The 18,398-nt window shown below is 34.7% G+C and overlaps 2 protein-coding genes across 4 annotated transcripts; both read right to left on the bottom strand.

The window, feature by feature from the left end:
• Nucleotides 1-1,321: 1,321 nt before the first annotated feature.
• On the bottom strand, nucleotides 1,322-4,195 carry LOC100266265 (rac-like GTP-binding protein ARAC7). Of its 3 annotated transcripts, none has more exons than XM_010657997.3 (8): nucleotides 3,818-4,195; nucleotides 3,422-3,509; nucleotides 3,189-3,298; nucleotides 2,830-2,893; nucleotides 2,675-2,739; nucleotides 2,535-2,600; nucleotides 2,275-2,381; nucleotides 1,322-1,649 (listed from the first exon to the last, which is right to left on the bottom strand). In XM_010657997.3, exons 1-8 carry the CDS (start codon nucleotides 3,914-3,916, stop codon nucleotides 1,601-1,603), a joined length of 648 nt encoding a protein of 215 aa, XP_010656299.1. In that variant the 5' UTR covers nucleotides 3,917-4,195; the 3' UTR covers nucleotides 1,322-1,600. The 3 variants fall into 3 exon arrangements, with proteins under 3 accessions (XP_010656299.1, XP_002284205.1, XP_010656300.1); XM_002284169.5 differs by having other exon boundaries at nucleotides 1,322-1,634; nucleotides 3,818-4,192; XM_010657998.3 differs by lacking the exon at nucleotides 3,818-4,195 and adding an exon at nucleotides 3,671-3,760.
• A 3,702-nt stretch (nucleotides 4,196-7,897) lies between these two features.
• On the bottom strand, nucleotides 7,898-11,544 carry LOC100243939 (type II peroxiredoxin C). The gene is made up of 3 exons (NM_001281262.1): nucleotides 11,298-11,544; nucleotides 10,934-11,013; nucleotides 7,898-8,388 (listed from the first exon to the last, which is right to left on the bottom strand). The coding sequence occupies exons 1-3, from the start codon at nucleotides 11,450-11,452 to the stop codon at nucleotides 8,135-8,137; spliced, it is 489 nt and encodes a 162-aa protein (NP_001268191.1). The 5' UTR covers nucleotides 11,453-11,544; the 3' UTR covers nucleotides 7,898-8,134.
• Between the last annotated feature and the right edge of the window lie 6,854 nt (nucleotides 11,545-18,398).

Below are 18,398 nucleotides of genomic sequence, written 5' to 3'. Positions count from 1 at the left end.
AACCCATTTTGGCCTTTAGAGGCTTATACCTTGAACCCACAAAGGCTGTCATAAGCCCTGGATGAGCAATGTATTTAAAGGCCTCCTTTCCATGTGGGATTGATGATATCAAGTTTAAGAAAAAATCAATGAAAGAAAAATCCACCTAAAGGACTTTTAGCCCACAAGCTTAGGAAATAGCATGGAGCACCACTAGGCTTCTTACATTTTGCTATTTAGTATTGCAAACAAAAGTAAAATATATTCTTTTCTAATTTTTTTATAATATTAAATAATATATAAATTTTAAAATTATAGAATATATTAATTTTAATATATAATTAAATTAAATAATTAATTTTTTTTCATTTTCAACATATTCATATTTAAATATTATACATATTTCATTTAATAAAATTTAAAATATTAATACATTTTGATATTTATGTATGATTTAATAAGATAATATGAAAATAAAAAAATATTAATTTTTAATTTATTTATATATTTTTTAAATTTTAATAATATATAAATTATATATTTATAAGATGATCGATTCAATCACAGTTCAACTAGCCGTCTTACTACCAAACCATGAGTCATTCTTTCCCTTTAGCTTTCAAGCCTAACTTTGGTTCCCCTTCTTGTCAATTATTGAAAGCTTGATTGAATAAAAGTTTAGTTAAAAGTTAAATAGTAGAAATAATGTTTAATTAGACTTGAAAGATGAGTGATTAAATGGAGAAAAAAAAAATGCAGTAAATGTATAGAATTAATTGCAAATGCTTCTACAAGTTGTCCAATGGTGGCTTAGGATTGACTATGAAACGATTTTTTCCAAAGTATCCATGCCTAATTACCTCCAACGAGACAAGTTTACAATTAAAATAAATTAATTTATTAAAATTAAACATTTGAGGTGCCACTTTTCTTGGCAGTCATTTTTCTAAAACCATTTTTCCAAAATCCCAATTGGAGGTGGATGTTGAAGCTACAAAACCATCATTTATTAAGTAGTGATCAAAATTGAGATTAGAAATATTAATCTAACCACATAATATGCTTTTATTTTATCAAGTTGAAACCCACCACAAGGTAGCTAAATGCAAGGATTTCTAAGTTGAAAGACATTAGGATAGTCCAATTGGTCAGGACGAGCATTGGAAAGTGTAATCCTAATAAATGATATGGTTCTGGACTCAAATCCTACCACTAATGATACCTTAAATTTACCTGATTGGTTATTACGGGACGGTTAGCACCCGACGTTAGGGTTTCCCGTGGAGAGTGCATGGGAATAATGGTTATATTCTACTCTGGAAAGAATAATGGTAGCAATTCCTTCTGAAAATAATAATATATAAAAATAAGTCTTCCCTGCTTCTTCACAACAACCACAAATTAAAAGATGCCAAGAGTGCATGAGAGAATGAACAATTCCCACTTGCTCTTCCTTCTTGCCAGTTTGCCATATCAAACTTAACAATTTGATACATCAAAATGTATTGCTTCAGCTGCAATACACCTCCCTACACAAATTATATATATAATGTGAGTTTCAAAAGAACCTGTCAAAGGTTGGATATCACCACCCATCCTCGTTTCAATATGCCCCCCCTCCTTATGCTGCAGCACAGCCTCCGCATACAATGCTCCTGCAGTTGAAAGAACTGCGTTTAAAAATTTAGGAGCGAGTCACAAAGGATATAATTTGACATAATTAGGTTTTATATAAATTCCGACAAGTTAAAAACTCTTTTTTAAAACTTTTACCTTTGTTCAACTTTCAGCTAAAGCAAAGGCATGATGATGCTATCCAAACAAGGCCTTATAATTGTCATCATCATTATCACTATCGTCTAAGAAATACCATTTCGGGTTTTTACCAGAAGGGCTTAGCCTATGGAAAGATTGGTTAAAGCTACCGTTTCATATATATGTTTAAGCTCATAGGCTCGCCAAGAGAAATAAACAAGCATTGTTGAAATTTAAACTCATGACCTTCATAAAACAAATTCAAACTCATAATTTAAAAAGCCTAAAATGTTAGGTAGTGGGTCATGGACAACCAGGTATCCATCCATCCTTAGAAGGATGAGTCAAGTTTGTGAAGTCATCATAGCTAGCTCTAGCAAAAATCCATGAGGTCTTAAACCCTTTCAGCCGGAGGTTGGGGACTCTGCCAAATTCTGGCCGGCAAATAATTACCCATGTAGGTCTAATTCAGTAAAGGACAGAAGTATATTTTGAGCAAAATAAAAACCTTCCCAATAAAGGGGAGTCAGGGAAACTTACACAATTGAGCACCCTGTGCTTCTGCGCCTCTTCTTCCTGGCCACCTCCTTCCTCCTTGGAGGTTGGAGAACAACCTTGATTGCAGTATCAAAAACCGCTTTGACATTCTAGGACATCACACATATGAAGGAAATAAATTTAGTTGAAAGAAATCATCATCAAATCAGCAATTAACAATTACAAGAGCATTTCTTTCAGTAACCAAAAATTTGAACTTCAGAAACATCCTTGAATTTCTCTTCCTGAGTTTAATTTGATACCTGTTGAGTCTTAGAACTGCACTCAATATAAGCTGCTGCACCAATCTGCTTCCTCAGTTCCTCTCCCTACATATCACAAGTAATTCAGCTCCCTTTTACATAAACCAGGTACTTTCAATTGACGATTAAATAATACATACTTGGGCAGATGTTATGACATTGGATCCCATATGATCAGCTAGATATCCTTTGTCTTCACGAAGATCTGCAAGGAGAAAAAGGAGGCCATATCTCAATGCAGAAGAGACTGATACACAAAACCAAGTTGAAGAATTTTGTGAGGATGTGGACATACCTAACTTTGTTCCAACAAGAACGATTGGAACATTGGGTGCAAATCGCCGAAGTTCAGGCATCCACTGAAAGAAAAGTCCAGGAAAACATCAATCACTGGTGCAGAAAGCTGAAAAAGTTTAGAAAGAAAGGACCCACTACTTGAAAATGATCCATCTTTTCTAACTTAAAAGATCAGGGAGATTAAGAGTTAACACACTGCAAGGCGGACACAACCAAGTAGGCTTTAGTTTGAAATGAAAATGATCCGCTTGTTTCAAACACGATCCAAAAGTAGAAACAAGAAAAGTAAAGGGAAAGAGATAAAGAGCAAAGTACAGAATGATAAAAGGGCGCAAAAATTAGCATTGAAATCAGTACCTTCTTGAGAACATTTTCATAGCTTGCCCTGCTGATCAATGAAAAAGCTAAAACAAATATGTCTGCACCTCTATAACTCAGTGGCCTCAACCTGCTATAGTCTTCCTGACCTTTAAAGCAGAGAAAAAATAAATTGGTCAGAAATGAAGGACCAGTCAAAACCCTAAAGACCCATCAAGAAACCATAAACAATAGAACAAAGGAGGTGAGTATCTGTAGGGAAAACCCTATACCTGCAGTATCCCAAAGACCCAAGTTGACAATGCTCCCATCCACAGCTACATTAGCACTGAAATTGTCAAACACTGTAGGTATATAGTCCTGCCACAAGAAAAAAGCACAAAAATATGAGAAAGAGAGATCCCAGCCTTAATGCTTCAAAGATGCATACACAATCTGAAACTATAACACACCCAATAATCCGAAGCAAGTACCCAAAAAAAAAAAAAAAAGAACAGAAGAAAAATCAAGGGAAAACCAACCTGAATAGCTGTGATCATTTAATGTTGGGGTTTACAGAAAAAAAAAAACCCATGAACAAAATAGACAGGAAAAACTCACAGATGGTACAAAAACTACTAGAATAGTATAAAAAGGGGTTTTTATGAGATGGGTATCGAGAGACTTACAGTGGGGAACTTGTTACTTGTGTAACAAATTAGCATACAGGTTTTCCCTACAGCTCCATCTCCAACTGTAACACATTTAATGAACTTCGAAGCGCTCATCTTCCCTCAAGACCACAAACAAGAACAAGAGCTTATACAGTAGCCCCCTCAGCTACAGCAAGTAGTGTATATATATTGAAGTCCTTAAAAAGTTCCGTTAAAGCAAAAGAAAAAGGGGGGCTTGAAAGAAGAAAGTTGAGAAGAAGAGAGGAGAAGAACAGCGTCTGGAAGTGTTGGGGACCTGGCAGAGCGAGAAGATATGGAGGCTTGTCTTGTGGTTTCAAGGAAAAAAACAATAAATAACATAAACATGAGAGAGAGAGAGAGAGAGAAGGGAGGCCTAGTCAAAGGGTCACTACACTTTTCATCCCCCTCAATAAATTTCAAATCCAACAGAAAATTTTTTGAAATGCAGAAAGCTACAAGATGGGTCCCCCATCCTCAAACGGTACCTAGCCCCTTACTCAGTGTGCTGGAACCCATTTCTGTCACATTATTGATTTCCATGTTGAATACACCCCCCAAGAGTCCCGAGTATACTTCTGACCCTCCCCCCCTCTTCTCATCTTTTACACACCTTCAATTTCAACATGCCATAGAAAAAGAAAATCAATCTTGAAAATCTTTTTGAAATTCAGCTACTTTCAGTTTTCAAAATAGTTTACAGATGGTGAAAGTGGACAGTTTTTTTTAACAGCTTTTTTAAGTTTGAACCGTGAACCATTAATTCTCTCAGACATTGCCATTAATAAGAGACCGTTGGATTTTTAAGTTTACCAAAATGGCCTTTATCATCATCCCTATGCATACACGTGCAAGAGGACAGAAGTGACACAAAACATGGTCCTACCATGTCTCCATTACCCACCATAGCTCCCAAGATGGGCACAAAAAACCCTAATTTCTAGGACCCTTCTCTTTCATCTCATTAACTCCAGGTCGTCCTGAAACAAACCACTGTAAACTCATTAATGACCATTCTTTTTTCACTCTGTGACTACCTGGTTTTTGTGTCAATGGTTCTTCCATTTACTTCTTCAATTCAACATGACCAGAAGCATTAATTTTTCAAATTGGGCAACCTATAAAAGTTCTGATACTTCAAGGATTATGTCTCATTGTTATGGAACAGAATCCCTATAATCTAGCTGCTGCCTTCAGGGAGAACCCAGTTCATAACCCAAATTGAATCTGCCTTCATTGGGTGATTATTGACAATGGGCCTTAGCTGAATGTAGACACTATTGCTTTTGAGTAAAGGTTTCAGCATAATGTAGACATTCCCATAGCAAAATCAGCTAACTTGTATTCAAAAAGTTAGACCTACTAGGTTACCAAATCTAGAGAAATTAGTCACCATTGATTTTTTGTTTCTTACCAAGGGATTTTGCAGTAAAATTCAACATTAAGCTAGTTTGTCATTTTCTTGATGCATGTAATAATGTCTCGAGGACAGAGCATTAGGTTTTGTTATTGAATTACTATTATTGTTTGGAACTGGGTTCCAAATGTTGCCGGAATAGGCAGTAAATGAACCCTAGTTTCAGGCTAGTTTGAATTATTTACAGACAACGTACAGAACATGGAACCCAAAATCTCTTCATATAGAGAATGTTTGTCACCTTTCAACCTAGAGGTAAAATTGCCAGCTTCACTTTGGCCTGCAGAAAATAACAAGCAAAGTGGTGGTCCAATAGGCCTCACCCCAATGTTTTAACAAAGAATAATGCCATTTTCTAGTAAGTTCCAGCTTTCTTTCCATACAATTGAACTGGAATCCATCCAAATGAAACCAAAAAATTAAAGAGAAAACAACTGTGGAGTATGAAACTCTGGCATTTCCTCAGTGTCCGGCCCTCCATGGATTGAAAACTGTTAGCATAAATCAATTGAAAAATAAATAAATTTTGCCAAGCATCATGATAATGAAATCTGTGTTTTTAATACAAATGTCCCCACAAGATAGGCCAATTTTTTTTTGTCTAATTGGGGGATATATGTTGTTGCATGGACCGGCCAACCATGAGACCCATATAATTATTAATTAGCATGATCATATAGACAAATGGTGACAAGAAAAACAACTAATGAGCTGGTCTCACCACTCCAGTCCAAAGTTTAAAGGTAAAAACCCTTCATAATGTTTGGATTTAAACCCGGATTTTGTATAAGTTAATATTTGATTGGAAGACAATATGGCTGTCAAACATAATAAAAGAAGATTTGTTAGGAGGGTATATGATTTTTGGGACCTTTTCATCATGATGGCTAATCTTATTAGTACTTTTTCATGGCCATTTCTGTGGGGTTTTTGTGTTGGGGAAGAGTTGGTTTATATATTTTAAATGGGTGTCATTTATGAGGTTGCAGAGATGGTTCAACTACTAGGCTTTGTGGCTGCAGGCCTGCAACCTTTGAAGCAGGCATTACTGCATTGAAGATGGACCACTAGTGAAAATTAAATATAAGCCAACCTAAGGCATGGAAATTGAGTGAGATTACTGAGTTTGGAGGAACTTGTGAATTGAAGGGAGGGGTTGGTATTGAGCAAGATGACATTAGTAAATATAAAATTTTCACTTGAATATTTAAGGGTAGCTAGGCTAAGTCAGTAGTGTTGTGGGGGCGATTCCTATTGGAATGAGTCCATGGCTGCTAAAAAAAGAAAAAAGTAAAAGCCTTTAAACTCCATTTTCTAATTTGATTTCTTTTTCTATTTTCTCTTTTAATAATTAATAATTTTACGAAAATTTCAATTACTTTTAAAAATAGAACAAATAATTGTTTGATTTCATTTTATTTCATATTGTTACCAATTCTTTTGCTTTTATTTTTAGATAAATTCTACTGGGCTTCTTTTAGGTTTGAAGTAAATATATTTACCTATTACGAATTTAACATTTCATACATATTTTCTTTATTTTAAACTAAAGGAGAAATGAATCGAAAGTAACAAATGAAAAGATGAAGGAAAATATTTAAAAATTTTCAAATTAATGGTGACTCGATATATTTAACCCAAGCCTAATAAGAAGTGAATGAAGTTAACCCTTTATTTTAAGATGAGATGAACTATATTTTATTGATTAGTATAACTTAAATGACTTATATCAATTAATATACATTGCCGACTCACTATTATTGAATAACTTAAAGCTTTTGAATCGTATTAATAACTTAACATTTAGGTCATAAGTTCACGTGGTATATAAAATTGGCTTATTATCTTATAATTCAAGTTTTTAAATTAAATGATCATTTGATATAATATCATTTGAAGCTGTTCATGGCATGCTTCAGAGATGATCACCAAAATCTTTTGTAAATCTTACATCACTTAATAAATGTCCTATAAGATTTTTTGGATGACTTCCCTGTATACTTGCCATTTAGGAAAGTGCCGTTGATTTGTCCCAGTGACTTCACTTGATAAAAACTACACAATGACAACACAAAAAAAACAGAAATAAAGGAATGGATTCAAACAAAATGGACCCGGAAATCGCCAAATGCATAAAGGGTGACAGATGAATAAAGTTTCTCATTTGAGCTGTTTTCTCTTATTAGTTAGGGGTGGCTGTTGAGCTCATCTTCAACATTAACTGGGAGTCTGGGGGACACATCCACCCATGATCCTAAGCCCCAGATATGCTTATAAAATCCATCTCACTCATCTCAGAATGTTCAAACAGAGAAATGGGCAAATCCCATTTGTGTCCCAAGGAATATAATGGAGTTGGCATACTGGCATCTGCTTTGGCTGTATGCAGGAACCTCATCTCTAGGTTCTGGCTTTGGCGGTTTACGGTAACCACTACGAATATCCCATCTGGATGTTTCTATTGCGCCTATGGCATTACTTGGTTCCATTTCCAAATGGCCAAACAACCTTATTTTTCATTTTATTTTTATTTTTTTGGGGTCCAACTGGGAATCTTCCAGATGACCACAAAATCACTTTCGCTTCGTTTCCAGTGGTCTGATCACTGTCAACCTTGCTGTATAATTACGTACATATAGCTGGTATGAGTAGAGCATTGTATCAGCATCCCCACTATCTCAATGGACCAAAGAAATGGTAAAAGAGGCAAGAGTTCTTTATTTCCACAAACACCAGCGAAACTATTTTAAGCAAAACACTTTTAGATCCATAATTAAATCAAACGACTGGCTAGCAGCGATAAAACTAGAGGGATGGAATGCTCAGAGACATGAGGCACGATAAAAACCAAGGATTCAGATAGCTTTGAGGATGTCATCAGCACTAGAAACAGTGATTCAGATAGCTTTGAGGATGTCATCAGCACTAGAAACAGTGAACTCTCCCCCAGCTTCAACGTTTGCAACCTTGACCTTAAGGTCATCCACCAAGAGGGCAAACCTCCTGGACCGAGTGCCAAGGCCTTTCTCTGAAAGATCAAGCTCAAGGCCAAGCGCATGCGTGTATGTTGCTGAGCCATCAGCCAGGAACTTCACATCCTTGTTATCAGGGTAAGTTTTTGCCCATGCCTTCATCACAAAGGGGTCATTAACTGCAAATAGGATCAAAAACCAAAATTAGCAAAAAAAAAACAAATTGGGGAAAAGTTAAGCTGCTTCATTCCACATTTAGTAACAAGACAAAGAGATACAAGAGCTTTTCTGCTTGCTCCTTCAAATAACTCATTCCACTATCTTTCCAACCAAAAAACAAAAAATAAGACAATGCTCTTGTTTCAAACAAGATGTCAATGTTTCATCAAAACTTTAAACCAGATCTGACTTTGGGTTTATAAGGTTTTGAAGTTTAAATTCGACTCAGATTCACAGAAGCTAGCAACCCTGATGAATTCCTCCACTTCTGAAACATCAGGCAGGTGTAATGATGTGTTCAGAAAGAAAAAGAAAACCCTGGCCAAAATGGTTCAAACATGCATTCAACATGGCAACAACCTACAGTTGGAGGGGCCCTGATGCATGATAAATAAGTGAGCTTATTTCTGAAATCCATTGAACTTTAACCAGGGAGTGGAATACTCTTTGTTCAAGTAGCATGTTGAAATTCAATAGCAGAATTCAAGTATATCATCTGAAAAATAACTCCAAAACAACCTTGAGATCTGTAACAGTACCAAGGAATCTTCAAATAGCATAAAAAATATAGCACGAGATAACAAAACACTTTTCTTTAAGAAATATAAAAAATATTGCATGACCCAGTCGACCAGGCTATAGTTCATTGGACACTGGGATTTAGGTTTGATGGGAGCAAGTCAGGATATAAAACCTAGATGTAATCAACTTAGATTAATAACAAAGAAGTTTGACTTCTGTGAGCCTATTTGAATATTTATTCCGGCCCGAGGCCACTTTTATAGGCTTCCCAAAACCAAATGAATGATCAAATGATGTCATTATGAGAGTCTTATAGTGGCATATTATCTCAAAGAGCAGTTTTGTATTTGGGGTCCATTTGGGAGTGATTCTAGTTAAAATCTTTTTGTCTTTAGCACTTTGTAGTAAAGCTTCTATTAAAAACGCTTCCAACGAAAATCATTTAGTGGATGTTTGGTAAATCGACTTAATAACTTAAAGTGACTTAATAACTTAATTTAAGTTATTAACTAAATTAAGTATGTTTGGTAAAATAACTTAATGGTATGACTTAAAGTAAAAAACAACCTTAAGTAATAAGTAAAACCAATTAACTTATTCTTAAGTCCACATCTTTAATTTACTTTTTTACCCTCATTTACCCTAGTTGCCTCTATGATCTCCTTTGCGAGTACTCCACCACCTCCACTATTACTCAATTTTCTCTGCCCTGAGTACTTCACCATCTCCATTATTACTCAATTTTCTTTGCCCTAATTATAATTTATAATTTATGAGGATAAATGTCAATTTAATAATTTAAAATATGTCTTAAGCTAATCTTATCAAACAACTTTAATACTTAAAGTAAAAATTAAGTAATAAATTTTAAGTTAACTTAAATATAATTTAACTTAAAGTCAACTTAAATCATTAAGTAATAAATATTAAATTTTATCAAACACCCCTTTAGTGTTTCAATATAAACTTAAAAAAAAAAAAGTGCTTTAATAGTGATTTTGGTAATGTATTATATAACAAAAAAGTGATTTTTGGAAGAATTACCCATCAAACAATTATCCAAGAATCACTTCAAGTGACCATAGTAATTCTCTCAATTTTTAAAAGTGATTTTAAAAAAATTGTTCAGCATCCAATAAAAAATTAGCCCTTTCAAAAATCATTCCCAAACAAACCCTTAAGACAAGTTCTAAAAACTAATCTTATAGATCATTCTTTTCTTTTACTCTGAACCACCACCAGTTTCATCCCACTAATTATCAAACTACCATCTTCAGCATCCATTTTCAAGATTAGTTATTAAAAATCTGATAACAAAGAAGCATTCTTCCTAGTTTTTCACTTTCAGAAACAAAAAGACGCACTCGCCTGTTTAAATAAACATTACTCAAATACAATTAAATAGTCAATGACTCGTGTTGCTATTACTGAACCATAGTACAAAAATAATTTATTACCTTTAAATCTATTTTTTATTTTCCTTCTATTTCTTTCTTCCTTTACTTTGCCTCTCTATTTATTAATTCTTGCATTTTCCCTTCCAGGAATCAATCGTAGCCTAAATCTATTTTTTACTTTACTTCTACTTTTTGCATTTGTTTTCTTCCTTGCATTTTCCCTCAGATTCTCAGGGACCAAACAAGGACTTTCGTTGTAAAACAGAGCAATAGGAGCACAAGAAACGTGAGGAAAATAATAACGAATACTTAGCAGGGGAGGATCATTCATGGAAAGACGCTATGTCGTTAGCATTTAACAGTTCACTATCTCAAATTAAATGCCCTCAAAAATAAAATTTCACATAAGGCACTGTTTGATGACATAATTCACTGTTGACCACAGTTTTTTCTGCCCTAAAATTTTAATTCTATCGAATAACTGAGATAGGTATCAAATAGTGAAATTTATGGGTATGTGATCATACTAGGATGCATTAAATCAAAATTATAATATGATTAAAAAAAAAGGGTCAGACATACATACCGCTAACGAGCAGAATTTCATCAATGCCCTTTGATTTCAGCTCTCCTGCTTTCTCAATGAAGCCTGGCACGTGCTTCACGCTGCGACACGGTCACAAAGACAAACACTTATCAATCCAACATCGTCGCCCCAGAGAAGGGGCCACGATATATTAAAACAGAAAAGAGCCGTTTGGTTCCCGAGAAAATGGAGAAAAATAATCTTCGGAACCGTACAGTCCCAATTTCTCAAACTCGACGAAGCCTTAAAAAAAGTAAATAACTCTATTAATCCAAAACATTAACCTCTACCCTTTTATTCTCCATTTTCTCATCAACCAAACAGGATATTAATCGACAAAAACCGTCGGATCCTCTTAGATTACCTGCAAGTGGGAGTGAAAGCACCGGGAACACCGAAAATGATGACCTTCTTGCCGGCAGCCAGGGAGTGCACTGAAGCCTGCTGGAGCTGATCTTGCTCATCGAAATAAGCCAGAGTGCCGTCCGGAATAACGTCGCCAACTGCAATCGGAGCCATGGCCACCACCGGAGATTTTGATATCACAAGCTCACTGATGAAGATTGTAGCGTGATCCAACGGTGAGAACTCAAAACACTTAGCGTCGTATATATAGAGTTCTGGGCCCTTAACTGGATTTAATAAAAGTTTTGTGTCCGGGCCACTTTTATGAATATACCAATTTGCCTGACGAATATGATAATATATAAAAATTTATCTATATTTAAATAAATTAATATAAGGTTAATTTATCACCCTTCGTGTTTTGCTTAAATACAATTAATATCCATTGATTTCAAATTTCATTCAATACCTCCCCTATCATCTCATCTTTTATCTTTATTTAAAGGATATATTTGATAAAATTCCAAATTTATGAGATTACATGTATATAACCAAAACCTCGGGCAGAAAATAAAATTAATTCATTAACTCATCACATTTTTATTTTCTTTTTTTCTTTTAAATTTTACTGAAAAGTTATTGCACAATAAAAAGTAAAAAAAAAAAGTCCAGAAATAAAATTGAAAAATGGCAAAATGTTTGCAAAAATAAATCGTCATATATATAGAATTTGCAAATTTAAACTTTTCTTAAAAATGGTATTCCAACTTTTTCAGTCCATTAAATTATGAACTGGGCCGATTTCGTCTGGATGTGGATTCGCGATCTGGTTAGCCGTAGGACATTTTCCTCGACGACAATATTTCAATGTCTCGACGTTATGAATTATGTATAGGGCTTAACCTTGCATTATTATTGGCCCAATGGGCCCGCTGAGATGAAAGACGTACACCAATCTATATAATAATGAATAATTTGAGGGAATATTTCCTTTAAATGGGTGATTGAAAAAATAAATATAACATAAACTCATTACTTCAAAAAAGAAAAGAAAAGAAAAGAAGACAGTTTTAATTTTATTTAAGAAATATTTGATTAAAAGGAATAAAATATTTTTTAACTTATAAAGGGGCTTTTCATCTATTTCTTTTATAGATAATTAACTTTTTCTTTTTCCTTTTTTTGACTTTCCATCTATTTCTATGATCAATAATTAACTTTTTCTTTTTTTTTTCTTTTCTTTTTTTGGTCAATTTTTTCCTTTAATACTATCTTTTTTTCTTTTTTTCTCTTATTGGTGTTTCCTCTCCCTTATCATTTTATGTTTGTTGGATTATCAATTTTTCTAAAAACCTTGTTCAATTTTTTAAAACAAGTTTTAGAAAACATGAATAAACGGGTTTAGTTTATAAAAACAAGTTTAAAAAATATGATCAAATGGGCCATGTTTTTCTTTTATTTTTAAAATCGATAAAAACAATTTCTATTTGTTCTCTAAAAATTGTTATCTGTTTCATTTTATTTTTAGAGAACAACGACCAAATAATGTTAGAAATTTTTAAAAACGGTTTTTTGTTTTTTAAAAATAGAAAAATGTTTTTCAATCACACTATCAAACAAACTCTTAAGTTTAAGAAAATTTGATAATGAAAGTATTCTCTTATATTATTTCTTTTTAGAACTTTATACTAAGAAGTTATATTAGAAAATTTTAAAATTAAAGAAATCAATATGGTTAATGTTTGATTGCTCTTAATTTATGGAGTTATTTATTTATTTTTTGATAAGTAAACACAATTTATTAAGGAGGCAAAAAAACCTCAATGTATACAGGACGTATACCAGGCAGCAAAGGCCAAAAACAAGCAACAAACCAAAAAAACAAACCACCCCTCAACTGGAAGCTATCCATTCCAGGAAATCTAAAAGCGAACCTCTGAATTGCTAGATATAACAAAAGAACCTAGATATAACAAACAAAAAAATATTTGAACCTCTGAATTGCTAAACCCCCCCCCCCCCCCCCCCCCCCCCCCCCCCCTTAAAGCTAACCTATTCATTTCCTTCAAAACCATCCAAAATATGAATAATGGAATGGAACTCCAAAACTTTTTCTTTTTTTTTCCCACAAAAGAACCTCCCCAACTATATAACACCTCCTTTACAGATTTAGGGAACACCCACTTGACCCCAACTAAACCCAACACTAAATCCCAAAGCTCTCTAGCCACTGTACAATGAATAAGTAAGTGATCCACACTTTCCGCTTCGCAAGCACACAAAAAACACCTATTCAGGAGCTGCCAACCTCTTTTTTGGAGCCTATCAAGAGTCAAGATTTTTCCCCAAGTCGCTTCCCACGTGAAGAACATGATTTTAGTTGAGACTCTACCCACCCAAATCCTGTTTTTCGGAAAGTTGACCTCCATAGGCCTATCCAACCAGCTGTACGCATCTTTCACTCTAAACTGTCCACTTCCCCCTCCCCTCCAAAAAATCGAGTCATCCTCCCAAGATATCCTAATCCCTCTCAACGCTTGGAGCAACTCACCTACCAACCCCACCTCCCAATCATTGAAATCCCTTATGAAACGCAAATTCCAGCCGCCTTCCCCAACATTCTGGTCCCACAGATCTTCAATCTTTGCATTTCTATTGGCTGCCAAGGTATAGAGATGCGGGAACCTTTGAGACAGTGCTGAATCCCCGCACCATACATCAGTCCAGAAGCTGATTTTATTACCTTTCCCCACCTTGAACCCCATTTTATCCCAGCACCAACCAGCTTCCTTTAAAATCTCCTTCCACACCCCCACACCACACGCACCCACAGCCTTCTTGGTCCTCCAACCATGATCCTCCTGACCATACTTTGCTTCCAGCACATGTTTCCAAAGGGCCTCCTTAATTTATGGAGTTATTTATTGGAGTGGATTTTTACATATATGTATTTGACTTTGGATAATGGTTATTTATTTTAATATGCTATTGATGCACTCAAAATATTTTTCTAATGTTAAAAAAAAATTAATAATGATTAGAAAATCTTTTCTAAGTAACATATGAAGCTTGAAGCCTTTAAATAAAAGTTAAAACCCAAATCAGTTGTTGGACACATTTAGATTCGACACATTTAGATTCAATCGATTGACTTGCACAATGGAGTGGTTCACTAGTCATCAATTGGTGTCTTCCGTCAATCATTTTTGAAAATTTTTCCTTAATTGGTAGACCACCTGGGTTAACTAGTCAATCATTTTGGTCAACCACTGATCAAACATACAAAAAATATAAAAAAAAATTATTGTATAAATAACCTTTAACAACTCCGAATATTTCAATTTTGTAAAAAAATTAAGATTGGCTTTGATTCAATTGGATGAGTTTTTGGAGTGTTAGGTGTTACGTGTTTTAACAATAATGATATGCATTTCTAACTAAGTGCACCCATAATTTTATATAAAAATTGCCTAAAGATGATGATGATAAACCTTCTTGATTTCCTCTTTTGCTCTATGTACTTCTTCTTGATTATCACGCTAAATTGTAAAATCTTAAATTTAATACTTGTTTTTGCTATCATCATAACATGAGATTAATCAAGCCATGGTGTAACTTATATGAGCTAACTTAGTAATGGTCCACCATATTGAGCATTACCATATCCTACATTTGTTGGATAGAGAACAAAGCTAATAAAGCAAATTTAGTGGTTTGACTTCTAACTTGCACCACACTAGGTGCAAATGGTGTATCATCTTTGGGGTGTAAAATTTCGAGGTTGAATAAGTCCTTGACTTAGTAAAGTTTTGCACCTAAACTTGCTCATAAGGGTAATAATTTGCAAGTCCTTTCAATAATTTTTGTGAGGTTGGTTATGGTGCGGACATGTCAATTAATTTCTCATTAAAGTGGCACTAATATCATAATTGGCACAAACACTAAGTTGGAAGAAGTGAAAAACTAAAGTGTTTTGCCAATGATGCTTTCCTTCACCTTTTAGTTGGTGCTTTAGAGCATGAGCCTATGCTTAAGTCAACTTTAGATATTAAGTAAGAAGACTTATCCCTTGAGTTCTCTAAGGTTGATGGGGGTCTTTTTCAGCTTTGACCAACTTAGCTCTTAGTCCTCAAAGAAGGTATGCTAGAATTAGTGTAGGAAATTCATTCTTTTAATACCAATGACAGTATTTCCTTATGATGGAAGAAGTCAGCATTGAGTTAATGTTCGAGATAGAATAAGAGAATTTGTTCCTTTAATTCTTTAACACCATTGGACATCCTAGTAATTAAGTCAACATTAGAGATGAAACAAGGAGATTTATCCTTTAACAATAATGAATTTTCCATGTGAGGCAAAAACTTCTTCCTTAGCCCTTGAAGATACCAATGTGCTAGTTGATTAATACTTGTTCCATTCTTCTACCAAATATTGATAAAACCGCCCCGGATGTTGATCTGCATCTTGTGAAAATTTGCATCATATGATTTGCCCACAAAATTTTGGTTTATACAAACCTAAACTGAAATTAATTGATTTATTCCTTGTTTTGGGTTACATTCAAGATACTTGTTTTAGCATAAATGTAAACCCTAACTCCCACTTACCTGTTCTGAGTTTGAGTCATTGCAGAGGATGATTATATGATGTCATATAGCCATCCGCCATGATTCAATGTGCCCAGCCAGATACAGATCGATACAAACATTACAATTTCAATTTTCAATACTTCTTTTATTTTATAAATTCATAAATTAGACAAGCTAACTGCAGTGCCCTTAGGAGTTGGTCATCCCCTATTCTTCCATGACTTCCTCCTCATTCCACACCTTGTTTTCCTCACAAGACCATAAGCCCAGGCACAAACAAGATGACACAAGAAATTGATGAGATTCCGAATGGCAAGAATGTTGAGATATTAGGAATGTTTTCCTTATATCATTCTTTCCTTATATCATTTAGTGTTGAGATATTAGGAATGTTTAGATATTAGGAAAGTTGAGATATTAGGAATATTGAGATATTATGAATATTGAGATATTAGGAATATTGAGATATTAGGAAAGTTGAGATATTATGATATTAGTTGTTATTTCCTTATATCATTCTTTCCTTGTATCATTCCTTCCCATTCTTAGAATGGTGATTACCCTCTATATATTCTCTATACATAAACGAATGAAAGTATGAATGGAAAAAACTACCATTTATCAATTTGAAGATGGTATCAGAGCCATGGAACTGAAATCCTGGATATTTTGTCGCTATGGTAGTCTGACAGCGATCATCCATCCTAAGACAAGCCCTAATATTGATAAGTCAACCTTCAAATGCACTCACTGCAATAAGATTGATCCCACCAATCTGGATATCCCACAATTTCAAAGCAACGACTCTTGGTATGACTATGAAAACAATGAGGAACCGAGGGTTTGAACCATGGACCTTTAGATCATGTTTAGGCTATCAACACTTTGTTATTAATGATAATAATTGTGATCAACGGAAGAAGGATTCCAAGAAAACCTCGATTGCAATTGTTGCCGAAATAAAAACAGAGGCTAATGTTGTTGAGAAAGCCTCAGCATTGGTAGCCGCTACAGATCATGGTGGTAATTTTTTAAATACTTTTACACATGTTATTAATAGTGCATGGATAATTGATTCTGGTGCTACAGATCATATGACTTTTGATTCTAGACAGGTTTCACCCCTTAGACCTTCCTCACAAAAAATTGTTTCCACAGCCAATGGTAACACAACCCTAGTCATTAGGGAAGGATCCTTAACTCTTACTGATACTTTGAATTTGGATTCTGTTTTAGTTGTTCCATCTTTAGATTACAATCTTTTGTCAGTTTCTCAAATCACCGCAGCCTTATCTTGTATTGTCATTTTTTGGCCTGAATTTTGTGTGATTAAGGACATCCAAACAAGACAGACGATTGGTTGTGGTATTAAGCGGGGAAAACTCTATTACTTGGACTTGCAGTCAAAGGATTCAAATAAGTTGCAACAAGCCTTGATGGCAGATGGATCTGAGGGGGAGAAGAAAAAGTCTGAAATTTGGTTGTGACATCGACGTCTAGGACATGCTTTCTTTGGTTATTTAAAAAAATTGTTTCCTAGTTTGTTTGCAAAAAGTGATATTTCTGGTTTCCGTTGTGATATTTGTGAATTGGCTAAAAGCCATTGTGTTTCGTTTCCGTTAATTTTGAACAAAAGTCCGTTTCCTTTAATGGTTATACATTCTGATGTTTGGGGCCCATCCAAAGTCCCAACTTTGAGTGGTTCACGTTGGTTTGTTACTTTTATTGATGATTGTACCAGAATGACATGATTATGCTTGATGAAGACCAAAGATGAAGTGAACTTATTGTTTCAAAATTTTCATAAAATGATTGAAACTCAGTACAATGCAAAGGTTCGGGTTCTGCGTAGTGATAATGGTGGAGAATATCAAAGTTCTAATCTTCAAAAGTATTTGGAAGGACATGGCATCATTCATCAAACTACTTGTTCCAATACACCCCAACAAAATGGAGTCGCTGAACGGAAAAATTGGCACTTGTTAGAGGTTGTTCGTGCTTTCTTGATAGCAGCAAAAACACCGATATCTTATTGGGGAGAAGCAATCACATCTGCCGCATACTTGATCAATCGGGTACCTTCCAGCTCAATTAACTTCCAAACACCTCTCCAAGCTCTTACTAATGTCGTAGTTGCCCCAATTGTCCCAAATCTACCTCCTCGTGTTTTTGGTTGTGTGGCATTTGTGCATCTACACAAACACCAACGCACCAAGTTAACTTCCCATGCATTGCAATGTGTGTTTGTTGGATATGCATTGCACAAAAAGGGATATCGATGTTACCATCCTCCAACTCGACAAATGTATATTACAATGGATGTGGTGTTTCATGAAGATTCGATGTATTTTTCATCTGAGTCTGAACTTCAGGGGGAGTACCATAAGGAAATTCAGACTCTCGATTATGATTATCATATCTCTAAGGAGAATGAATCTGGACAATCTGAACTAGTGAACCAAGAAGCGGGTGAGTTGGATATGAGTGGTCAACAATTTGGGTCCGAAGATGTCTTCACTGAAATACCAAAC

The sequence above is a fragment of the Vitis vinifera genome, chromosome 11 (assembly GCF_030704535.1).
Source record: "Vitis vinifera cultivar Pinot Noir 40024 chromosome 11, ASM3070453v1".
Lineage (NCBI taxonomy): Eukaryota > Viridiplantae > Streptophyta > Magnoliopsida > Vitales > Vitaceae > Vitis > Vitis vinifera.
Note: the sequence above shows the minus strand (reverse complement) of the source record. Positions and strands in the feature narration are given on the sequence as shown.